At 40.3% G+C, this 26,514-nt stretch overlaps 1 protein-coding gene across 1 annotated transcript; it reads right to left on the bottom strand.

Moving 5' to 3' along the window:
* Positions 1 to 1,625: 1,625 nt before the first annotated feature.
* Positions 1,626 to 24,808, bottom strand: LOC139658065 (ecotropic viral integration site 5 protein homolog). Its single transcript, XM_071536093.1, is given in 20 exon segments — positions 1,626 to 3,697; positions 5,429 to 5,524; positions 11,344 to 11,439; positions 12,120 to 12,266; positions 15,002 to 15,042; positions 15,045 to 15,138; positions 15,140 to 15,160; positions 16,367 to 16,507; positions 16,625 to 16,753; positions 17,757 to 17,906; positions 18,348 to 18,380; positions 19,524 to 19,577; positions 19,699 to 19,759; positions 20,048 to 20,145; positions 20,490 to 20,579; positions 21,324 to 21,467; positions 21,555 to 21,680; positions 21,864 to 21,938; positions 22,275 to 22,499; positions 24,685 to 24,808. Coding segments are annotated over 19 exon segments (2,031 nt in total). The 5' UTR covers positions 22,428 to 22,499; positions 24,685 to 24,808; the 3' UTR covers positions 1,626 to 3,415.
* Between the last annotated feature and the right edge of the window lie 1,706 nt (positions 24,809 to 26,514).

The following is a 26,514-nucleotide window of genomic DNA, read 5'->3' as shown; positions in this document are numbered from 1 at the left end:
TTGGATGTTATTTTATGCTTTGGTGGTGCGAGTTAAAGTTAAGTAGCCTACATAACAGTTTTGCCAGCTGGGATGTCAAATCATTGTTGCTTAATATCTCAGTAAGTACTGCACTGCCTAACACTGACTCATGATTTTTTTTTTTCTTAAAAAAAAAACTAAAAAGCCTACATCACTTACATCGGTTTAATAGCCTATATAGCCTACTATGATTTTATCATATAAAGCTTCATGTCAGCCTAAAAGGTGGATAAACTCTACTGATGTGGCTGTTTAACATCCACTGCATCAAATCACACGGTATGGAGATATTATAATAAGCTGTTAATAGCTTTACATGCGTGACTAGCCTACATTTTTACTGTAGGCTATTTTCAGGTTAAAAACGAAGTCGCCTATCTGTAAATGAAGGGCAGGAAATCAAAGCACCATATGCCCTGGGTCGATTAGACATCTCACTGCCGCGGCATCCGGACACCATGTCGGTCAAGATATGAAGCTCTACCGATAAAACTGAAGGCAGACCGACCTGCCTGGAATTAGCCGATAGCCACAGACAAATTTGGGCGACAAAGTCTTTCATAATGCTGTTTCTGTGAAGTCCGGTATCCTGCCATGCGGCGTCAAAAGTGCAAGCCTGCAGATAGTGTTCAAATTAAAAGTTATGTTTTGTTTCATTAATCAGAAGTTATGCAAACCCAGTTTACCATAACGGAATACCTGTATAAACTTTTAATATTTCACCCTAATTTATTCAAAGGTTTCCTACAGACAGAGCTGCTATTCGGCGAGATTTAAATCTGCAACAAAAGCCCCTGCAGGTGAAAACCCAGCCCACACAGCACCATCTAGCCTCGGTTTGTGCCGTCTGGTTTCTAATGAACGCTTCAGGATCCCCTTTGCTATTTGGAAAAAAAAATACAAGGTTAGTTAAAAAGCTAGGTTATGGGGTTTTATATAAAATTGAGGTTAGATTGATTGTAGCCTAAAATGTACCGATCAGAGTCGAGGTGATGGAAGTAGGCCTGTGCCAGGAATAGCCTAATTTCTGAGTCTAACAATTTAAAGATAGCCTTAACTTAATTCTGTTAAGTGGTAGGGGGCACTGAATCTCAAATTTAAGTTTTGGTTTTTTTTTTAGAAAGAATTTATTCTAATGCAAGTTTCAGGTCTTACTACGCCTAGAATAAACAGAACCAAAATGCCTTGTCAGTGCGCCAACATATCAGCAAAACCCCGTATCAATCACTGCATTAAACATAAAAAAACACGATAACCTTTCGTATTTGCACTAGGCTATGCTCAGCATGTAATAAAAATGTAGTCATCATCCATCAGCATTTGTCAATGATACAAACCTGCGTTAATCGTTCAGACTGCCCGAAGTGAAATGCCACTTTAAAATGCGGTTTTCTGCATGAAATGATTAGTGCTTGAGGCTCAGCTCTGAAAACCACGAGAAACCACTTCCTGAAAGCAGTCAATCTAAGCAAGAATCTGCACTGAGGGAAAGGGGTGTTGAGACTAAACATCCCACATGTGCTTATAGCTCTCTGCACACATTTCAGTCTGTGCCAGGTTAACTGTATTTTTCAAACATCAGAAACACCAGCCAAGAGGTTTATCAAACAGTTTTATTGTGAACTCATCACACACAACAATCTCATCATGTTTTCAGTGTGCTGGCTGCTCCATAGTGTTGCCGAGTGTGTCCTTAGTGCACTGCAGGCTCAAAAGTGCCATAACTTGTTCCTCTCCCAACGAACCGCAAAGGATTTCTTGTTCGTCAAACGGACATTACTGTCACCGACCACAAATAATGTTCTCTGCTTTCTCTGGAAGATGACAGCCAGTAGCTACTAATCTGATAGGCTGTGGTTCCAATGTAATGTGTTCACTTCCACCTCTTCTGTCTTCGCTGAGAACAGAGGAGTTGGCTTAGTGTTCGATCTGGACATTCGGAGGAAAAAAAAAAAGAAAGGATAGTTTTGCAGATCCAGGTCCTTGCATATGAAATGGAGTGGAGCTGGCCTGTGGATGAGCACAACATAGTGCTTACTTTGGTAACACTTGACAAAATGCCCAATGCATCAATTGCAAAACACGACATCCAATTTCTTAATTCCCCCCTAGATTGTGTTGGAAGTGTCCTATGTTGTGTTATCCCAACTTTATCTCCCAGTAAACGTTCCCTTGGACTGTCATCCATTTCCGTACAAAGGTGTGATATAGGCTACCAAACAAGATCAACATTATTCATGTTTGATCATCAGCACAAAGTACTTACTCTGTGCTTACTTGACTTCCAATGGGGCTCATAGTTTGAATGTAAGGTCAGGAGAACTCATAAAAGCCGCAGTACTTAGAAATCAGCCCCCTTTATCTGCAGTGATAATTCAGTTTAACTAGTAACATGCTCAATTAACGGCAAGCTGAAATCTTCTGATGAAGCGAGACTAAATCCATTTTTCTTTTTCACCTCAGTGGCCCCACACCCTTTCAAGAAAAGATCTGTGATTTGTCTGTGATACTGTATTAAACTAAGTAATATGTCCCTTTTGTCTGAATTGTACAGTATATTCTAAACATTAGATATGTTAGATACATATAGATACATATTTTCAAGTTCAAAAGGAATTGAAAAAAAAACAAACAAAAAAAACCAAAAACATTTACATATATACAAGTATGCAGACTTCACCTTGACCTTGTGGTACACCAGCCCCGGTGGAAGGCGTGTGGCATCATGTGCTAAGGCCAAAAAGTCGACATTATCTCAAGTCAATGTTGGTTGATACAAGGGTTTTTGATACTGGGCTCTTCACCAAGCTCATCAGAACAACACAGTGATACAAACCACTCACATCATTTCTCCCTCTTCATGATGGACACTTAGTAGTAAAGGGATCTATACATTTTTGATGTTCATTTTAAAAAAATGATTAAAAAATATAAAAACACATTGTGTGAAGTGTGTCGTATAGCATAAAATGTTTTATTGCACAGTCTCTTTCTCTGTGTTGTACCTAGCCAGGGGGGGTAACCGACGTTCGGGAGTTCCCTGGTAGTTCCCCCTGTCATCATTTGGACCAGCAGAGACTGATAAGCTCTTCAATCTGCATGTTGTTGCTCTCTGCTGGGGCCCAGAATGATGCACTGCCAGCTGTCAGTGGTACTCAAACAGGTGTTTGCCCTCAAAAAAAAAAAAGAAGAAGAAGAAAAACGGAAGCAAACACAAACAAAGACAAAAACTCCATAAGTGTGATTCTCATGATATGAAATGATCATGCATTCCATTTTGAAATTCAGAGCTCAAGACCCCAAATTCTCCACTGTGATGGCTACCAGGAACAGCCCTCTTCCCCAGTGAGTGATGACAGCCTCCGTCCTGACTCCGGCATGCAGCGGCCGCCAGTCACACGGTGGTGGACTTGTGGCTGCCGCTGGAAGGGACAGAGAGCCGCAGGGCCTCGCCGTCCTCCTCGCCTTCACTGTCAGTGTCCTCCAGGTTGGGATGCAGTCTGATGCGGCTGCTGCTGCTGCTCCTCTGTTGGGCGTCCAGCAGGGTGGGGTCCTTGACTCCATCTTCATCCGAGGAGTGGTAAGACTCATCGTCCCCCCCGTAGTGATTGACGATGTGGATCCCATCAAAAGCGGGCTGGCTGGGCAAGCCCCTCTGCCCTTTTAAGCAGCAAATCTGTGAGAGCAAGCACGGCGGGCGTTAGAAGTAAAGCGAAGACCGTTTTATCCTGCATGCGAAAACAGGCCAAACAAATACACTTCTGAGAGGGAAAACAAAGACTTACTCACAGACACCACATGCACAAAAACGTTGCTAGCACAATATGGTCAAATCTTGCTTGGCAATCAGTGATATTAGATGCCACAAAAGGAGGGGGGATGAGTTTCACAAATCTAGTAACATGCAGGCAGAAAAATGTTATCCAAAATGGAATGGGTACAATGTGATATAAGACATGGGCTAATTTGTTCACTATAACCATGCCTTAAGGAATTGGGGGAGAGCCAAAGAGGTGTGGGTGAAAGAGGTTGATATGAGGTCTGGTTTGAACCACATCTGTTCCAGGCCACAACTCACCTGGGTCAGCCTGCCATGCAACAGACAGACATGTAGGAAGAGAGGCGTTCAGAGGCCAGTTTAGAGAAAAAAACACTTCAGTAAATGGCTAAACGGCAATGTAAAAAATAAGCCTACGCGTCTTTGCCTGCACCTGTGTACATTTGGCCTTTTGTCTTCCTGTTGTCATCACAACTAAAAGGAAATTGCAAAGAAAATACACCTGAATGGCAGCAGTCAATATTTCCAGCAAAACGACACAGGGTGAGGGTGTAAGAGGGTGCACATAAATAGATCCCCTCACCACAAACACATCAGCATGATTCATAGCAGAGCCTTCTTAACACAGCTGACCACTGGGCCTCAGCCAACTGAGAGGGGGTGAGGACTCTGGCTGAATGCACTGCCTTGATATGGGGCCGGAAGAACCCAATGTATGATTTAGTGCAGCTCGCTTTAACCACAAGTCACCAACCTTTTGCTGCAGAGTTTTGTTTTGCTTTTTTTTTTTTTTTTTGTTCAGGACACGCTATATTACTTACTTACATAAACAGAGGAACTCGCACATGCAATTCTTTTAGGTCAGGTGCGTAGGAATAAATGCTAAAGCTTGTATTATAGAATGAAAAATCCCGCAGAATGTTGCACTACAGACAATTATTTGAGGAGCTACAAATCCCAGGAAACCCTCCTGGTAAACAGCTGGTCTGCTGGCAGACAACAAGGCTCGCTGTCTGACTTTATGAAGCTCCAATACAAGCTTAGCAATGCCTACATGCTTCTCAAATGTTACGTCTGATCTGATCAACATATTGCAGTGGGTGGAAGGTATGGGGCATTCGTGATAAAAGTTGCTTTCACTCTGCAGATGTAAGTGAATTGAATTGATTTACAACCAATAGGGACATTTTTACTTGTTTCTCTAAATTAACAAATCCTCACTACTCATTTTTAAAAGAGAAAATATATTGTCATGAGATTAATGCAAATCTTTCTGTTATCTGAGCTTGGCTCTGCACCATGGTATTCACTGAGAAATTGTCTTATAGAGTAGTGGGTTATATCTATAAAGGTATTTGCAAGGGGTGTGTGCTGGCAACTCCGCACAGGAAGTCTATGGGTGTAGTTAACACTTCTACTAATCTGTTGACCTCAAAGTAAACCCATATCTGACAAAAGTTGTGAAACATTCTGAAAAGGTAAAATCCTAGATGAAAGAAACAAAAAATCTGAACCTCCACAAGGGGAAAATAGGTGTGAAGTAAGGTGGTTGAGGAGTTCAAGCTCCACACACTGAAAGATAGAGATATACTGATTATTGATTGATGTAGTGTTCTCTACGGGACTCACCTCATGTTTTAGCTCTGCTATCTGGTCTTTCAGGTCACGGATGTACTGGCTCGAGTCTGTATGGTTCAGCTGGCCTTGGACCTTCACTTCTTCTTTCTGTTGGAATAATAAACATCATACAGAAATGGATCACACATCATATCCCTCAAGACAAAAAAAGTCAACAGTACTGAATGATACAAGTGGGTTTCCCAAATACTGACAAGCTGATGAAGAAATATAGAGATTTTATTTCAATGTCAGGACATTTGAATGACGTCTACACATCTGCAGAGATCAAGTGGTATAAACTTAAGCCATTTAGTAGCCAATAGCAGGTGCCATGGCCACTGTACTTGGCCTAAGTGATACAATTGTTGAAAAATAATATCAGTCTCCAAGCAAATTGCAACTGCAAATTTTAGTAAATACCCACTGATATTAATTCTTGTGGTTAACTACAGCGTAGGCAGAAGAAAATAGTGGCAGATACTAGAACCGCATCACCAAGAAAGCAGCATGGCAAAGTGCCCCATTATAAGAGTGGCTGTAGACTGTAGTCACAGATGTCAGGGGAAACAAAATAGTGTAATTTGTGCTTGATTTCCTCCTGGGGCCCTAGGGATGAGGCTGCCAGCTAGATTCAACAGTAAAACACAGCCCATGTGATGTTTACCTTCCTTAGTGAAGACATCTGCAGGCATAGGAGACAAACACACTCTATTTCAGACCTCAAATCACACCCTTGAACCCGCCAGTTGCACAGTGAGACCAATGAAGTTCAAGCAAACCACAGGCAACAGCGCGGGAGCAGGGAGGCAAAAAAAGGAAAGATGCGTACACTATGCAGGGGCGGGGTGTTGAGGTAGAGAGGTGAGACTGCCTTCTCTGTATGGCCAACACCCCAAAATAACAGATGGGGTTTTTGATTCCTGTGGTAAGGTGGGGTTGAACGTGTCGGGTCCCGATAGGTTTTTTTCTGACAGGGAGAGACCTAAACAAGCAAGGTTATTCCAAGAATCTGTTGTTTTTGAGGTTTCCTCCCTCCAAAACATTGTAACGATAAGGGGCAGGCAGTTAATAAGACTTCCTCGTGCTCAGCTGCGTGAATCACCAGGTGTCAAGCTGTGGCCAGGAACGTCAAACGTCTCAGAGTAATGGCCTCCTCGCCTTCCTGCACCCTCAACTACCTCAAAGCCTGTTGTCCACCATTTAATTCAAATAGTGTAGAATGACAGAAGGAAGGGGGAAAGGGATATCTGTGTTTAAAAAGCAAACTACTTAGGACATAGGATAGGCAAAAATATTGTATCAATCACATACTGTATATTAAGTTGGGAAATTTAAAATTGTTTATTCTAGCAAGTGCACTGAATTGAGTGGTTGAAAATCTGGTAAAACATCCTCAAAGCAAACATCATGATAATCACATCTTGGATAACTGAAGAAAATCACAACTAGTAAGAGGAACTCCCATGAAATTCACTAGAACTTAATAGTCATTAGAAACCTACGTCTTGTTTAGCTCTTAGGACATTCACACTGATTATACTGATACCTCTGTTCCTATTATAACATTGTTTGATACCAAAGAACAGATTCTGTACAGTCCCATGTCGGTTCTGTGGCAATGACATAGTTTTTTCTGAACCCTCAAAGAGGATTGTGGGAGATGCGTGAAATTCACACCAATGGTGTGAAGACTCATAGTTACATTTTCACTATGACTTTTAATTTGCTTTATCAATTAGCTACTTCTCAAATAAAGGACATGATTTCTAGAAAATGTGTGTGTCATAAAGTGTCATAAACCATGATTAAGTTTTATATTGTGCATGGAACCAGTGAAGTGTCTCATCCCAGACTGATTGACATGACAAAAAAACCAAATGAATGAATAACTTAATTAAATAAATAAAAAATAATCAATAGGATACCTTCACATTTCAAATTTTAGACTTCCCTTAACAGAACACAGAAATGTCAACACATGCAATGTAAACATGTTTTTAAGGTGGCTGAGACTATTGGTACTGGTACCTTTCCCCATAATGTGACAAATACAGTTTATGGCAACGCAAAATAACTAAAACTGAAAACATCAAAATATCCCTTACCGGCTAACACATTTAGCGTAAATCTCTGAGCATGTCATGGAAACCTCAAGCTAAACCATGCATGTCACCTTTAGTAGAGTCTCTCTGCTTCAAGATGAGAAACCACTTCCTATCAGGCAGACATAGTGGAGCTGTGGTGTGAACATAGGCCATGCATACGGCTAGTTTTGATACTGAAAGAGTCTTGCACATACACTTTACTATGTCTTTCATCACCCTCATATTAATTGTTGCGACCATTAAATGAGAAGTTTAAAAGAAATCCTTGAATGATCATCTGCTATATTATTTTATCACTACAAGGTACAAATCACCTTACTGTTAAAATACTCCTTCGCAGTTGGCTCTTCATCAACATCTGACAGGTTTTTGTTTTCTACATTCACCATTCAGGCTCAGACGTAGCTAGTTTAAAGATCACACGGTGACCTCTGCCTTAGTAAAGCAAGCTGTAAACTGTCATCACCAAAGCCTCCTACCACTACTGGCCACAAGAACACAGTACAGCTTCTTTTTATTGCCTAGGCAAAGATGAAAAACTTTTCTTAGTCTTAAAGTAGGGTTTTCAGCCACAACCTATACAGCAAGTAACCAAACCACAGACCAAGAAGTTAACACTGGCACAGTGATTTACCAAGGGCTCAGAGAGAAGTTGGTTGCAATTCATTGCTCATGAACGGAAAAAAAACAAAAAAAACACACACTAGCAACTAACCCAGTAAGATCTCCAAATAGAACAACTCGTTTTCTTAATACATCAAATTAAGGAGAACAAAATGTGAGGCATCTGCTGATGCAACCTGCATATCCAAATGAGAGTTCATTGCACAAATCCAAAAGAGTATGAGGGCGGTAGTGGTAAATTTTTGGTGTTGAATGTTTTTGCTCTATCACCTAGTAACAAAACCTCAGACCACACTGTGTGATTGTGTGCGCCTGTGTAGGGGGAGAAAGGGAGTTTTTTTTTTGTAGGTGTCTTACTTATAAATAGTCTAGGCCCACAGCAAAGACTTGAGGCAATCTGAAACATCTTCTTAATCTCATGAATAAATTCACGACAGATTTCAACAGCCTACACAAATGACCCAAAGGCTGCAATTCATAATTGTTTCCAATAGTTCTGTCTGTAACTGAATAAATTCATAGTTGACTCAGTTTTTTTTTTTTGGACTAACTTAACACCTCCTGCCATTAAACAGAACAATGCAAAAATGAGGAGCAAAACATAAATGTATAAACATAAACATCTCATTTACATCTAATTTATTATCATATATGCATATACTGTATGTGGGCCCACTTCCAGACAGTGTCTAACACTTACTCATTTGTGACTGAAAACAGAATAGTCATTGAGCTGACTCAACTAAACTAAGGCAAAAATATATCAAGTCTACATTAAACTGTGGCAAAGCTGAAGGAATTTAAAAATGAAAAGTTAAAAGGATAATAATTCTAGCAAGATATTATATTTATATATTAAACAAAAAGTAACTTGTTTGAAATGTTTCCTCACTTGTTCTTAATGTGCGTAGTTTTTGACAAAATGCTCCCTGCTGCCCTTGTATAGAGACATAACCGTGTTAAGTCTCACATCCAGATACTAAACCACTACTTCTAAAAGAAGCATGAATAAGGGTGAAGGCCCACATCTTTAAACCAATGATCATGGCCCCAAGAATCCAATACATAAAGACCAAATATACAAATTAAGTGTTCAAACCCTAATCTTGATTTCATCACAACAATAAGCATCTTCAAACACACTTTCCATTGCAAACAGAAAGAAAACCAGATTGGACATGCTAGAAAATCAAGAATTACTGTCGCATAAATATTTTAAATCGGAATGCGTCAAGGATTCATGTGCATCCCCCCTAAAGTCTACACACATTCACACACAATGACATGATTTGCGAGTTGCCAAGCCGTTCACAGGGCTTAAAGCAAAAAAAGTCTGAGCCTAAAATGTTATTTCTCTATTTCTCTATAAAACTAGTCCAATAACAAGAACAATGAAAACAATTGACACACAGCATTATTAATCTGTAAGCGTAGTGCAATAAGGATAACTGTGGAGCCCCCCCAGGGGTCACCTGGTACAAAAAAAAAAATGATGCGGAAATCAGTGGGCACGGTTTTCTCACAATTTACTCCTAAACCGTGCCCACGGATTAGTAAACCAATCGGTGCCCTTATGGATTTCCACATTAATTATTTTTTTCTTACCTGGTGACCCCTGGGGAGCTCTGTAGAGAACAGCCAAAGCAATACCACATTTTCATGCTGAATGACAATTGTAAATTGTGAAAGACAGACATTGAGAGGGTGCTGTCTGCAGTGGAAAACCAAGAGCGAGTGAGCCGGTACCATGCGGTGGAAAAGCGGCTTTAGTATACTGAACCAAGTGTTGTCATTTAAGTTGGTTTTTGGGTTATTTTATCAATCAGTATTGTCTCAGGTTTGGCGATGTAGGCCTAGGCCTGTATTTGTTTTGGTCACCCTTGTTGTGTGTGGCGTTACATTTACTAGGGCATAAATAGTGGTTTCTTCACTCTTGCTTGAGGACTTGTTCTTACGAGTATGTTCTGATGTAAGTGTTCCCAACTTCATCACAACTTGCAGATCGAAACAAAGTCTTAACTTTCATGATCTAACCACGATTAAAAAATAAGGCCCATTTTTATCCAACATTTACAAACAATATGAAAGAAAACAAACCATTTCCAGCTTTGAAATACAACAACAAATTTTTATGTCACCAAACAGCTCTTTCATCATAAAGTCAATGAATCAATGAAAGTATAAAAATGTCTTCAAACGAATTAAATAAACAAAGCCACTAGTGGAGCGATCTTGGCACCACAGACAGCGCTTTGGGCCTTTGAGAATGTACAGTATCTCTTTGTTTTTTATTCCTCATATAACAATTTACCTATATATATCTCGTTAAATACTATTTCATAATATTTAATTGTTTTAATTATATAATTTAAAACTAGAATTGTATCCTTAGTGTCTTTTTATATTATTATCATGTGTAATTAGTGGCCAATTCATAGAAAAGAAACAACCCATTTCTAGGCTTCGGCTGGAATAGAATGCTCAGACATTTTTGTGCATTATAACGATGATTAAGCGGTTTACGTGGAATTGTATTTTGACAACAAAATCAATGGGCACCTTCATGCCAACTCTCATTCACTGTGGAGCAAATCCAGAAATTGCTTTTTGATGACATCGCAGATTAGATCCTTGGTTGTCTGGATTCTAGCTTTGGGAGAGAGTGGTTCATGTTCACACGTGTTGAATTATCCAAGATCACAGAAATATTGTATGTTAATTGTTTTTTAAGGTGGATTTGACCTTTAAATGACATCCAATTCTGTCAAATAAGACAACTCCAATCTGTAGATACTGTAGCCAGTAAGGATTTCAAAATAAAGGCCCATTATCCTCTCCCAGAAGGCATGCACTCATACCTCAGCAGCACAACTGTAAAGATCAAAGTTTTGTTGTCCACCTTGCACCTCTGCTGCAATGTGTCTTTTCCTTTAAACACTAACCAACCCCACCTTCTTCCTCACATCACTAAAGACACCAAAATAGATATAGCCCCCTCAGTTTGCAACCTTCCTGTGCGAGCGGTTTCTCTTAAGACTAAAAAAAAATCTACTACAGAATATGGTTTACGAAAAAGTTTAAAAAATGTGAAAAACCAAACAAACAAAAAAAAACCAAAACCTTTATGCAGAAGGAGCAGTGTGTCGTTCCAGAAAAACAGGACAGCGTGTGATGTGATGTGAGTTGGGACTGTACCTGGATCTCAAGCTCTGAGATCTGTTGCTGGAGTTCAGCCATAGCAGCAATGTTGTCAGCTTCTCGCAGCCTCACGGCCATCACCTCCTCCTTACTCTACAAAAAACAGACCAGCCAACAAGTCTTAGGCAACAACAAAAAGAAACAAAGCAAACAAGTTGGACAGTAATTTTGCCCAGACCCCAGGGATTTGTGGTGCTGAATGGCCAATATAAAAACAACAACATGTACACTATTTATGGCATTAAAGTCCTAAAAGCATGTCTACTGAGCCGTTACTGTGTGTGTGACTCTTGCAGGGGGCAAATCCCTGAGAGATGGGGGTGTTGCTGAAGTGCAAAGAGCAGTTTAACAGCATCAGCAGACCCATCAGCACTGAAATGCTATCGCTAACAGCGAAGACCAACAGCAGAGTACGCCGCTTCCTTTTTCTGGATCTGGATATTGATCTTATCATAAGGCAACAGACCAGACAAAACTGATTTTTTTTAAACACCGAAAGTGTTAACTTTTCCAGCTAGATTAGGCTTAAGAGAAAAGGAGAAAACACTCCCCAGCACACCTAGAGCTTGTTTTCTAAATCAGTAACAAAATCTGTGGCATTTTATATAATTTTACACTTTAACGCAGGCTGTGAAATCTTTCTTGTGTTGTATTTATTCACACAGAGAAAAATATATACATCTGACAGACTACATCACAATACAGCTGTAGCCGTAGCTGTTTGTCCCAGCATCAATAGCACTAAATGTTGTAGACCAGCAGCAGAATTCTACCTTGCATTCAATCTCAGCTTGCTTCCGCTTGATCTCCTGCAGTTGCACATGCAGATCTCTGTTTTGCGTCGTCAGCATCTGCACACGTTCCTGGAGACCCCGCCCCTCCAGCTCTGCCCGTCGCAAATGGTTGTTATGAATCTGATTCTGTGTGAGCACAGGGATTAGATTTTGAAAAGATTTAACTATATTATTTTCACTTTGTTCAATGATCAGAACTCTGCACTGCTTCACACTCTAGAGTGTAGAGTCTACACTGTACACCGTGAATTTAATTAACATCCCACTTAAGCATCCAAGCCCAAAGCTGTAGCAAGACCTTCTGGATGGCGAGCAAGACTTTCTTTGTAAATGATTTCATCTGTGATCAGAAACTGGATTTTATCTATTTAACTGAAACATGGCTTAGCACAGAGGCGGTGGCTTCGCTAAATGAAACTACTACTCCTCAGTACAGTTTCTTTCACACTTTTCACGAGGGTAAGAAAGGTGGTGGGACTGCCGCAAATTTCTCAGATACTTTTAGTTGTAAAAATATTAATTTGTGTGGTATAGTTTTGATGGGTAAACCACCAGTCCTCAGTTTAACTTTATATAGACCTCCAAAATATACTGCCACATTTTTTACCAGCGCTATCTAACTATTGTCTATCTGTTTAACCACCAAGATAATTTTAATAATTGGTGATTTTATGACCCTTTATAAAGCTAGAGAATTTATGGAGCTCTTGTCATCTCATATGGTTTAAACATTGGTATTGCTTCTGTTATTAAAGTGGCTATATCTGACCATTACTGTGCTTTTCAGCTTAGATAGATTTGTGCGCTAGAGGAAAGCATTGAACATACTGTAAAGAAGCGTTATTACAATACTGAATCCATTGCTACCTTTTCCACACTTATGTTACAACTAACAGTTTTAGACAAATCCTGAAATATACTTGACAAAGTTGATAACTTTGATTCTAGACTAAAATACTGCCTTTACATTGTTGCCCCAGAGAAAACAAAAAAAAAACCTCTAGCTAAAGCATTGCCCTGGAAAAACAATATAACACATCAGTTAAAGAGAGGCTGTAGTAGAGCGGAGAGAAAACAAAGTTAACTATTCATTGTGATATCCTCAAAAGTTACATTACAATCTACATTAACTCAGTACACCAAGGGAGAAATCTGTACTTCATTAGTGATAATGAACACAACCCCAGAATACTATTCTCCATTGAACGCCTGTTAAATCCTCCTCTCCCAAATTCTTCATACTTTGAAAATGCATTTTCTAAGTATGAAGAATTTGCAATGTTTTTTTTTTTTATTAAAAAAATATCATCAAACATCCATTATGGCTTGGCACTCACTCCACAGACAGAACAAGACACTTTACTCTATTTATTAGCCCTCGGGCAGAAATGGATGCTTTTTGTGCTGTCATTGAATCAGAGCTGTGTACAATTTCATCACAGTTATAATCCTCCTCATGCTCTCTGGACCCCATCCCAACAATATCTTTAAAAGAGGTGTTTGACAGTGTAATTAGGTATGTACATGACATTGTAAATTGTTCTTTGAAATCAGACATCTTTCCAGAGGCTTGTAAAAACTGCTGAGGAAGACCTCTGCTTAAGAAACAAAACGTAGATTCTTCTGTTTTAAACAATTTTAGAGCCATTTTAAACCTGCCGTGATACTTATCTGTCCAGTATTGTAGAATGGATGAACAGCAATATCTTGAATAAAGACAAAACAGAAATTCTTATCGGTCCTAATGGCAGAAGGGATAATATTTGAAACAAATTAGGCAATCTGGCTCTACAGGTAAAACAGGCAGTAAGGGACCTAGGTGTGATTATAGACTGAACTAAATTTTAAAAGTACATGTGGAAAACATAACAAAGACTAATTTTTATTATATAAGAAATATTTGCAAAAGTGAGACCTTTTATATCATTAGCAGATGCTAGGAAGTTGATTCATGCTTTTGTCTTTTCTCGTCTTGATTATTTTAATGCAGTACTGACTGGTCTGCCTAAAAACACAAACATACGTCGCTTGTGCAAAATGCTGCTGCAAGAGTGTTTACCAAGACAAAAAAAAAAAAAGAGTGAACCCCCCCTTGCACTGGCTTCCTGTCTCTTTTAGAATTTATTTTAAGGTTCTTTCACTTGTTTTTAAGGCACTACATGGTTTAGCACCTGTATACTTATCAGAGTGCCTGAAGGAATATGTTCCAAGTCGCAAAAGTTTATCAAATGCCGGTTTATTGAGCGTCCCCACTGTTAAGTGAAGGAAAAGTGGAGAGGCTGCTTTTTGTTTCCATGCACCCAGAATTTGAAATATTCTCCCAGTGTATATTCATCAGGCTTCATCTGTAAATAGTTTTAAAAGACAACTAAAAACACTTTAAGCTGCCATTCAATAGCTTTTTTTTTTTAATCATTAGTATTTTATAATTTAATTGTATCTTCATTTTTATTATTGCATTACTATTTTACTAATTTATTATTAATGTTATATCTTTTAATATTCAGTTTTATGGAACACTGCAAACCATGTATGAAAGTTTCTTTACAAATAAAGTTTATTATTATATTATTACACCACACACATTTCTGAATTGTTGGGAACAGATGACTGCTGCCCTCTGAAGGCTACGGTTTGACAATGCAATTAGAAAAAGCAGTTATTTTCCAGCTCACTCATATTAGACCTATTATTTGATGGTGATCCATCTTACTTGTTGGTATATCACAATACATCTTTGTCTTTTATTATTTCTATGAATAATGGCATCATATGAGGACAGGAGGAGGAAAATTAAGTAAAAAAGAAAATAAATCAGATTGATCAGGATGTTGTCAGACACTTGTTGTGACCTCTCTGACCTGTGTCTCCAGCTCCAGCATCCTCTGGCGTGTCTCTCGGGCTCAGCCTGGGCCTCGGCCTCACGCAGCCTCACACTCATCAGCTCGTCCTGCAGCTCACTCAGGGCGTTCTTCCTGGGGCTGTCCTTCCAGCGCCCAGGCGGTGCGTGCCAAGTGACGCTGAGGGAGAGGTGGTGTAGTCAATCAGCTGTTGAATCATCCATTATTGAAATAAATACTTTGAAATAAATAACTGAAGATACCCCGTGCACAGCAGTGTTTCTCTCCTGGGTGCCAGCTGGTGCAGGGTAAACCACAGTAAACCAAAAAAATCAATATTCCAGCGCACACCAGGATACTAGGATTGACACTATTTTATTAACAGATTACATTAAAAACAAAAAGGAGTCAACAACGCGTTTCGCATGTTGCTTCATCAGACTTCATCAGATGATCAGACTGTGCTTGTATGTCTAACCTACATTGTTTCTCGGTGCCTACAGGTGACCTCGTATGTAGGTAAAGTTGAGCCACTAAACCCCTTCTGGCACAGCCCCTTTCCCTCCCCTCCCTTATTAAGACAGGTATATTTAATATCTACTCTGTAATAGTATTCACCTCTTCCGACTTTTGTAATGTATCATGGTGAAATGTATTATGTATTTTGTATAGTACCCTCTTTCTTCAATCTGATATATAATTTTCTACTTTTTTCTATTATTTTTGATATATTACTTTGCACTCTATCTTATGGAGATGTATGCATTCTGGATCTATATCCTCTGTAGTATTAGAGATGAAATAGCCAGACTATGTATTTTGTACTCTAACATTAACTGTATCTCATTATCTTATGGAAATGGAAATGTAATATTTATATCTAATTTTGTACGGTAGAATTATATTTGCTATTGCCTATTATTGTTGACTTTTTGAAGTGCATCTGCATTGGGGAATGTGAACCTGCTGGATTCTCCGCTAATCAGCACCTGATTATCTAAAGACACACCTGATGGCAATCAAGCACAGAGCGAATCTGATGAAGCAACATGCGAAACGCGTTGTTGGCTCCTTTTTGTTTTTAATGTAATCTGTTAATAAAATAGTGTCAATCCTAGTATCCTGGTGTGCGCTGGAATATTGATTTTTTGGTTTACTTTGAAATAAATGTTTTATACTTTTTTTAAAGAGGTCTCTGTTGCTGTTTCACGGATGTTTGCATTTTGCACTGTGACAGCACTTCTGCATAATTTATGCATATTTTAATTCTGAGCCTTTATTGCCGTTCTTCCTGGAAGAAATCTCTCTTTTGATTTTGATCTGAGGTTGTTGTCTTTGTAACACATTTTGTCAAATCTTCCTGCGCGTTGAGGTGTTGGTGCTCACCTGCCAGTGCTCTTCCAGGTCTCGGACCTGCTGTCTCAGCTCTTTCAGGCCAGTCAGAGCTTCTGCCTCTCTCAGCTTCACCCCAATCAGCTCCTCTTGAAGACGCACCACGTTGGTGTCATCTGGTAGCGATGTGTTCCTCTATGGGAGGGACACAAACACGCTCAAATGGGGCTAAGTTTTAAAGGTTATATATAGGTGATATAGCTAGATTATACAAAATTGGTCTTTATTAGCTGCAGGTCTGAGGCAACACACCCTTTCCATGTCCAGGATCTTGTCTTGCATCTCCTTAAGTGCACACTGGGACTCCGCCTCCTTCAGCCTGGCCTGCACCAGCTCTCTCTCCAGCTGCAGGATGGACTCCTCAGAGAACCGTGGGGGTCCCTTCTACAATGGACAGGACATGGGAGTGAGTGCAGACAGTAAAGCAGAGGTAGAGGGACAATATCTACTATGTGTCCTCAAGGTTGGTATTTAATCATGGACAAAATAGTACACCTCCAGTAATGTAAAGCACGGTACATTTTCTCTCCAAAGTAATGTAAGCTGCATTGAGATCTAATTAAAGTCTCAGTCTCAGTTTATGCTACTTATAATCTGCAGGAGAAAAAAAAATCACATCAAAAAATAGCACCTCTCCACACACAAATACAGAGAACTCAATCTTGATTTCAGCTGACATCAACAAATTTGCCTTCCACTTTCAAATAAATATTTAATGACTGCTCATTGTGAAGCAAGACAGCAAATTATGTAAAACAACGGTAATGCCTGCACACATTATCATCTGGAGTCAGACCATCAATAATTAAGGATATCGTGTGTGTGTTTGGTCAATAGATATGCACCGAGAGGATCCTGCTGGCTGCGAACCGGGTGCAATGTGTGAAACCTACCAGCCATGAGACAACTGCTCACAAATTCATGAGCATATTTCTAAGAATGCGGAAGACTGTAAATGGTGGCTGAACTGTGTAGTACTCCATGTCCCAATTTGAATTCATGCATGCCAAACGAGATCATTATGCATAGCCGGTGTGCAAAGTGAGAAGAATCCAGCTCTGCCATGGCTGGGATTTTGTTGCTAGGCAACATATGCCAAAAGGGTGGGGGAGAGAGAGAGAAAGACAGGGGGAGAACCGTGACACATCCTAACTCTTAAATAAAAACAAAAATGTTAAACACATTTTTATTGGCCTAGGTCTCAGTTCTTGCACAACACCTAATCTGATAATGGCTCCGCCTGAAGTTTCGGCACTGCACAACACAAACACCTAATCTGGAAAACATCCCATCGCAATGGCGGGGCTCCTGTCACGGCGTGGGCGTGATTGGAGGGTTGGCCTTGCCTCCTGCCAGTTGGGGACACTGTGGCCCTCCTTACCGCTTGTGGCTGCTGCTGCTGCTGGAGCTGCCTGATGGTTTTCTGGGCCTGCTCCAGCTGAGCACTGGCCTCCTCGCTCTGCTGTTTGACTGTGGCTAGCTCCCGCTTGACCAGGTAGTTCTCCTCCGCCTCCTGAGCTCGAGTCACTTGTCCCTTGGGACATAACCAACCGAGGAGGGGGTGGAGTGAGAACGATAAAAAGTGAAACGGAAGGGTGGAATGGGTGGGCAAATCAAAAGGAAACAAGAGAGATTGAGTTTTGTTTTTTTTACTCTAGCAGGTTGTAATTTCTGGTTTAATTCCTTTGTTTTCTTAACCATGATTAGTGATACTTGCGGTTTGTACAGCATGCCATAATGTGGGATTACATGCACTTATTCAATACTGGATTCTACTAGCATGATCTGGTTTCGTTCTTTAATTCTCTAATTCAAACTACTGTATTGTGAGTCAATTTTCTAGATTTTGGATCATTATTGTGTCCTTCATGGTGCTAATCATAAGCATGCAATGCTAAAGAGAGATAGAGATCATAGTAAGAAGGGGAAAGGTGCAGCATAGGTGATAAGGGCAAAGAGAAAATAAGGAATATACCTGGATCAATCTATCTGCCAAGGAAGCACTTTCCTACAAAACAGAAATATCAACAAGAGACAGCAGAGAGAGACAATCCAGAGGACAGTTTATAACACAAAAAAGAACAATTGATTGTTTTAGAGAAGAAACGCAATGTTCGTTTTCCCTCCTGTTTTGACAGAAATACTGCTATATTGTTTGGAACTTGAAATATGGTGCAACTTCTTTAGATTCAGGGGGTAGAAAAGGAACATTGCATTCAGGTGTGGTGAAAAAGGTGTGAAAAAGCTGGTGACAAAGTGAAAATTAGGTAGTGCAGATAACACAGTGATAGGTTTCAGACAGGAAAAGCACAGGACAGCTACCGTAAACAGAGCCAAGAGGGAAAGTGTTGTGTGACACAACAGCACAATAATAGCGTTTAGGAGACATGGTTGGTTTAACTGAACAGAGGCGTTGGGCTTTTAGTGTCGTTCATCCAAGCTTTTGAACAATTTCAGTTAGTGAACAATAAAAAAGGCAGTGAAAGAAAGTGACAGACGCGTCAGAGTCCAGAGAGCAGCAGCCTTGAACTGGTTTAAAATAACAGGCCTACTGAGACCACAGTGTTCATGCCTGCGGACAAAGGCTTTGTAGCAGACACCCTCGCTTTCCACGGCAGAGACCTCATGCATGGTGCCTTTACCAGGCAGTGCCCATTTCATACAGACACAGAAAGGTGCAGAATGATACATACAGTGCAACTTGGCATGCAGCACTCTGTATCATCTCAAACGGCATCAAGCGGTCACTTTCGCATCCCAAGCAGGCACGTTACAATCTCTGCTTTAGTTAGTGGTGTCCAGAGGAATCACAAGTTCCCACACAGAGATTCACCATGACACCAAGACAACTTGCATTCCAAATCCGGCTTGTGCTTTTTATCACAACTTCTTCTAGATTCAGAAAACTCGTCATACCAGTCAATGACAGTTTATCATGTAACCGGACACGCTTCAACTAACACAGCCCAGTTAGTGAAAGACAAGACTCCATGGTCAATAGGAGATGCGTGATGTATGAGCATACACTGGATGGGTTAATGTAAGGTTGATGATTGTGTGTAAACACCAGTAGCAGTGGCTGATTGGTTTATGGTTTATCAGGGTTGTATGGTAATGACATAGCACCCTCAACAACCACTGTTGCACTCACTTTCTCTAGCGTGTCTATCCTCTGCTTCAGCAGTCTATTCTCTGTTCGCAGCCTCTGCAAAACAAGGATGCGCAAAGTCATGCAAAACAGAATACATCCAAATATAGATGCTGGAGAGTTCTGAACATTTCTCTGTTGTTGTTCACACTTTAAACACCCGTTTGTCTGCACGCACCTTAATCTCCACCTGTTCCTCCATCTCTTTAGTTTTGATTGTAGTGTATTCTTTTTCTAACCTGAAAAACATTTCACAAAGCATCAGTGAAGATGCTTTGAACCACAACATCCATGTCCCTCACCTGCCGCTGGCATTCTTGCTGGGGTGGAAGCTCAACTACTTAACAGAAACATAACAGAAAAAAATGCAAATTTAGCAGCAATGAAACAATAGAAATTCAAAAGAATGGACCATGCTGATTAACTTTATAAACCTTAAGAGCTTGCAGTGACGTGGGTAAATTTCAGAGTGTCTCAGGTAAAATAAATAAATAAATTGGTAGTGGTGGAATGACAGTTCTACTCACTTCTTCATCTTCTTTGCGTTGTATTTGACTTGATAGGCAGCCTGGATGACCTTGTCTGGTCCGCTGTCCAGCTGGTGTGGGATGACCTTCTGAAAGTGCTGGAGTAGAGCAAGAAAACCGAGACAGGATGAGAGACAGACACCCATAAACAAGTTAATTTAAAAAAAACAAAACCATATGCGCCCTGATGCTGTGTAATTTGTTTCCTTTTATTATTATTATTATTCTTATTGTTGTCTTAAGTATTCTCTTATGTTATTATTGATTATTTGTATTGTATTGCTTTTTGTGAGGACCCCAGGAAGACTAGCTGTCATTAACTTGCCAGCTAATGGGGATCCTAATAAAACAATAATAATAAAACAATAATGAACTTGCAAGCTTTCCACAAGAAATCTGAGCTGTGTGAATGACAAGTTAAGTGGAGGTTATGCCTGTGTACCTGTAACATTCCCTCCATGTCAAGCTGTATGAGTTCTGTTTGGTTCATCTGGAGGATGGCCAGTCCCACACGGAAAACAATCTCCAGACCCTGTCGAAAGAGATCACCAGTTATCACTTTGCAGTAATCGGTTACACTTCTGTAATGCTCAATGTGCTGTGAAATGTGTTTTACAGTGCAATTAGGGGAACACATTTTGTGACCCCTACGTGACTGTTTGGACCAGACAGGTCCTAAATATCATAAGAAAACTCATTCATTACAATTAAATGTGGACTTATTTAATGCTTCTTTTTGCCAACAGGTGGCGCTAATGGATAATATTTACTTGACATAGATAACATCATCTCTGTATTTTATCTGAAGGCATTCTTAGAACAGTTAGGGGAATTCTAACCTTCAATCTTTCCTTAAGGGTTTTTTTTTAAGGTTTTGTTATGCAAGTGGACACACTAAGCAGGGATGCGTCATCGTTCAATCTCTCCTTTTTTTTTTTTTACTTTTTTTTGTCAAGCAGGCACATTTACATTTTAGGCATTTAGCTGAGGCTCTTGTTCAGACACTCATATAGTGTCTGGACAGGTGTCCTAGATCACCAATATTACAAATAAGCAACAGTAGAAACAGAGACGGAGCCCTGACAGTATTCCCTCCATAGAACAAACATGTCGCCTAAGAGTCAAATGCAAGGTAAAGAAATAGAATAAGAGCTAAAGAGCAACAGAAGATTTTCATCAATTAGAGTGAGCAGAAACAGAATATCATTCAAAGAGGAGAGGTGTGATAGTTCTTGAGCAAAGCCACGGCAACCAAGCATGTCTCCCTTCAACTGACCTCACACATGAAGATATCGAAGATCCTTGTAGCGACAGGCAGAGGGAAGGAGGTGAGGAAGATGGTGAGGAACCAGGAGGAGGCGTACATGGAGGTGTGAAAGCTCTGGGCCTGGAAATGCATGTGCAGCTCCGGGAGATGCTCCTGTGAGACAAAAATCATAGAAATTCACCTCATTCTACTCAAAAATCCCTCTCTGAAGTGTTTTACTTGCTAGTACGAGGTTCCTACCTGGATCATACACTCAAACTGGTACATGCAGAGTCCCAGCTCAGCCATACTGGGTTTAAACAGCTCTCGTAATCTGTAGTCTTGCATCAACTTCACAAACACACAGAAAGCCTCCTCTTCTGGCATCTATGAAGAAAAAACAGGATGATACCAAAGCCCCAATCTTTCTCAGTCAGCTGTACAAACAGGCAAACATGCCAAACAATTTGCTGGCAGCTAATAAAAAAAGGTATTTGTCTGTGTTTGTGTCTGTGTGTGTGTGTGTGTGTGTGTGTGTGTGTGTGTTGAAGGCATAGATGGGTTTATTACCTGCATGAGCAGTAGTCCTACAATGAATGCACTTCCTTGACAATAGCCGACCTCCCGGTCCACCAGAGAATAGGCCTGAGGCAACGGGGAGTGGCTTTGGATGAGTCTCAGTGATGGTCACAGGAGCATAGCTGAGTTCAGATTATATACTGCAGAGCTAAGGGCCTCTGGGGCCAAGTTGTAACTGCTGAGTCAACACTTTTCATCCTGGATTCAAACAGTGTAACACCCCACCCTGTGTCTGCGTCTATGCAATCTGTACTCTGAAACTACTATTACACCAAAAACCCTCTCTCATTTCTCTCTCTGTAGCATTTTTGTTATCTGTACTCATGACTGGCAAGAACAGCAATGAGCTGTTGAAGATTATCTGGACACAAAGGGGCTTTTGTGAAGTGAATGCAGACTCACCTTCATGACATTGAAGAGGACTTCCTGGCCCAAGCTGTCTTTCTCCTTGAAGAATTCATGTTCAGGATAAGTGCGCGCTATGTCCCTGCGAATCAGCTTCTCGCAGGGTGAAGTCATCTTCAGGAGTTCTGAGTATTGATCTTTGATGGGCATATTCTGGGCATTGCATAACAGCTGCCACACTATCGCCCGAAAGTGGTGAGGAATCCCTTTTCTGACAAGATCCTGTGGGATAAGGAGAAGAGATACATTCTTTAAATGTAATAAATTTACAAAAGATGAAAATTAACATTTGGTGACATTCACCAAATTAATTTATTCATTCAAAACAGACTAGCCTCCTGTGAGAATAAAACTTGAGTTGCTTACAACAGGATACAGCCATGTGTCAGTGCGCATAATAATAATAAATGTCCACTGCTAAATATAATCTTGTCAGCGAGGCACTCTGCAGTATGAAATGTTTTTCTCACATATTGCTGCTGATACAACTCGATTAAGCCATTTCCTCTGCTGAGAGGGAACACTGGCCTTTCCAGCTGTGCTGGCAGTGTGTGGGTCATGTGTGTGTTTGTGTGCCTGTGTGTGAGCAAGCGTAATGTGCATCTGGTCAATCCAGGGTGCATCTGGAGCAGAGGTCCACCCACACAGGCTTTCAGCGGGAGATCTCTCTCCCTCTCACCGAGGGTAGACAAGACAAACCAGGCCTTGTGCTGGAACAATGCACCTTCTCATATCTCGTCTGAGTCTGAACGAAAGCTGCACTCCGCTGTGTCATACCGCTCATTCAATCACCCTCGTTTTCCTGTCGCACTAATGCTGGGTGACAGTCTCACACGCAGATATAAGAGCAACCTTGTGAATTAAAAAGACAATTCACCCTCGGATACTCTTACACTGTTCTATATCATGAATCTGTGATTATTTTGAGTTATTTTGTAATGAAGTGTTATAATTTACTCTTTTCCTTCAACCTGCCTTGTCTACTTCTATGTCAGTTAGCGATTGCCTACAGTTCACAGAGTGACTTTCCACAACCCCAACGGGTGTGAACTTGTTGCATTCAGTTGTGGGTTATAAGGGTTTATAGGACCGTGCGTGATTGTTGAACGTTGGTGCAAAATGGTGAGTCTAGAAAGAAGCCTTTGCTCTTTAATTCTGAGGGACTGACACCAAAACCTGATTACATTTTCTGCGATTAAACTCTACTATTGTAGAGGAGCTGGAAATATCTCAATGTGACATTGTGTCATCTACGTTTGTCCACTTATCTGTGGGAAAAAGAAAAATACACCACCATACAACAAAGTGGGCATGTGAAGTACATCACCAGTAGCTGTTTTTTAAATGTTTAAGTGTTTTAAGGTGGATTTTCCATTTAAGCATCATGTAAAACATCTAGAGCATCACCTAATGACGCACTACAGTGTAAACTTCTCTGCTTTTACAGCATAATCACTCAGTTACATTAAAAAGACATTTCTCTTCCAGGGCACTGTATTGGAAAGTGGGTCCCAAGGGAGCATGAAGTATTGAAAATATGAATTCATCAACAGCATGTTAAAGAGAGAAGAGTTTTGCTGACAATGACAGAAAAGTCAAGGTTCCTCCTTTCCTTTCTGTGGAAGCCAAGGGGAAGAGAATATCAATTTGCTACACGTTTGGAAGAGGCATCTGAAATTACATAATACCACACCCAGACGTGGACGCCACTGTTTACTGGTCGTTTACTACACTTCCCCATTTACACATACACAAGTATGCACTTTTGAGCACTTCACATTCTCCACTGTGCATGTGCACATGTAATCAGACTGCCACTGACACTGACTGAGAATAGGGTTATTATCACAAACCCTCAGAGAGTTACTGTAGCAACAGGCAACCTAAATTTAGTTTCAAATGCCAAGAACTAAAATAACAAGTTCAAGGGCAACACTACAGGGTCACTTAGGGACAAAGATAGCCTTGGGAATTACCTCTGGACCAAGCAAACACTCAAATAGATAGGGCCATTATAAAGTCTGGCTTGATACAAATGCCTGTGACACAACTGTGCACTGTAAGAAAGACCATGCACAGTTTAACTTAACTTTCAGCCCGGGAACAAAATTAGAGCTTTAGTCTCTTTCTTTGGGACACAGATTTATGGAAACATACTATTATTCCTGTCAAATAGGGAATTACCAAAAATGCAGAGATCAATTATTTTGGATCCCAAAAATCAATTAATTAAATTACAGTATTAAGTAAAATACAGTATTTGCAGTTAGCAAGTGCCACACCTGAATCAACCCAACCTTTGTCAGCCAGGTCAAATGTGTTTCAGTAAGCTCTTAATGCACTCTAAGCAGGTCTGCCCCAGACTCTGCTGTCAATCCAGGCAGTTAGTCATGTGTACTAGCCTCACCTTAAGCTGCTTCTCCTTCTTCTTGCGTACCTCCTCCCACTCGTTGACGATGCGTCCCCAGAGGATCCACGAGTCTTCCTCCAGGTGGGAGAGGTTGGAGGAAGCGGAGGAGCTAGACACCAGGGAGGAGCCACTGTTGCGTCTGGAGCCATTTACGGAGCGCAGGGACTTACTGTCCGTCTCCAGCAGCCTGCAGGCATTAATGTGATAGACACAATGAGATAACTCGAACATTTCTTAATTTATATTTTATTGTTTTAATTAAAGCACAAACTTGCCACCCGACTAAAATTTTCAAGATAATGGCAGCAGGGTGGCTAGAGGGCCCAGATTCACGCCCCCATCTCAGCAAGCATCCTCCCTGGAGAACTGTCTTTGAGCAAGACACTGAATGCCTACCAGGCGCTGTTCTGTAGCCGACTTTTTCCCTTTAAGGGATCAATCAAGTATCACATTATTAACATTATCATTAGATAGCTGTGGAGAATGTTGATAAAGGATTTTCACCCTGATCTTCTAAGATTTTGTGTAATGGCTTAAAGAGATAGTTCAGGTTTTCAAGAAGCTTTTAAATACATTTTTTCAGAAATATGGTTTTGTATCCAATTGACATCCATTATCTGTTTCCGAGACCTCAAACAACAAAAAACTTTTTGCTTTTTGGTTGGACTGACATAACTCTCACATTATGATAAATCAGAGAGGCTTTAGGTACCGTCCTTTTAATTATGACTAGTTCATAATCCTGATTTTACCAAAGTTGGCCCCAATTAGGAAATCCACTCAAAAAACATTAGAGGATATTAGAGGATATGATTCATGACAATAATCCTACACAACAAACACTTAAATCATGCTTAAGCCTTCCACCGATGTGGAAACCAAATGTTATGCTCACTACTAGAGGAGAAAGTAACACCTATGTAAAAGGTTTGTGTGGGTGCTGTGAAAGCAGTGTAGGTTTATAGTGAATAAATGCTTCAGGCAAGCAGCCCAATGACTGAAGCTGAACATTATTCCAAACAGTGTTGACACCAAAGCCACCCACATTTCTAGTGCAGTGCTAAAAATGGAAAAGCCTGTTTAAAAAGCCACTTCCTAGTGATGTATTGCAGCTTTACGATAGTGAAGTAACCCAATGCATCACTCTAACTGACTAGAGCAAAACATAGAATACAGAGCCATGGATTGAGACCCAGCCTCCCTAAAAGTCAAATATAGCTACAGCAGGTCGATCAAAGTTCAGTCTGCTCTTAAAAAGTCCCTTTTCTCAATCAAATCAGTTTCCAGCTGCCATCTGGAGTTGCTTTAAAACCACTATAGTAAGACAACTGTTTTTCTAAATGATGTTGATGTTCTTGACCACATGACACAAGTCTAAATATCCCCATGTGACTCAAAAAGTGCCCAGATACATTAAAACTACTACATGTAGAATATTTAACAAAGTTAATGGCCCAACGCTGACGTTAGAAACAATACACTGAGACATGGACTGAAAGACTTTTTGCATCAGGTTACTGGTAGTTCGGGGTGCTGCTGGTGGAAAGTGGTGGAAAGTGGTCAGTCAACTTTGTGACAGCGATGTAAAACAGTTCCACTAAGGGCTTTAAGGGGTCGCCAAAATCATTCAATTTCTACTAAAATCCTTTGTTGCTGTTTTTTTTTTAACTTTTACAGTAACTGCAGGCCTGTTATAAATAAACAATAAATCCACTGGAGATCAGTAAAAGAATTCCTGACTCTGTGAGGTCTGTTCTCATTAATTGTTTTCATCCGTTATCAGCATCAGGCCTAGAAGTGCGTTAATGGGGATAAAAGCTCAAGCAA

The sequence above is a fragment of the Centroberyx affinis genome, unplaced genomic scaffold (genome assembly GCF_046629955.1).
Source record: "Centroberyx affinis isolate AG114_WGS23_722 - 3 ecotype Tasmania unplaced genomic scaffold, CSIRO-AGI_Caff_v1 ptg002825l_1, whole genome shotgun sequence".
NCBI classification, from domain to species: Eukaryota; Metazoa; Chordata; class Actinopteri; order Beryciformes; family Berycidae; genus Centroberyx; species Centroberyx affinis.
The sequence above is the reverse complement of the archived record's forward strand: the minus strand, read 5'-3'. Positions and strand labels throughout refer to the sequence as shown.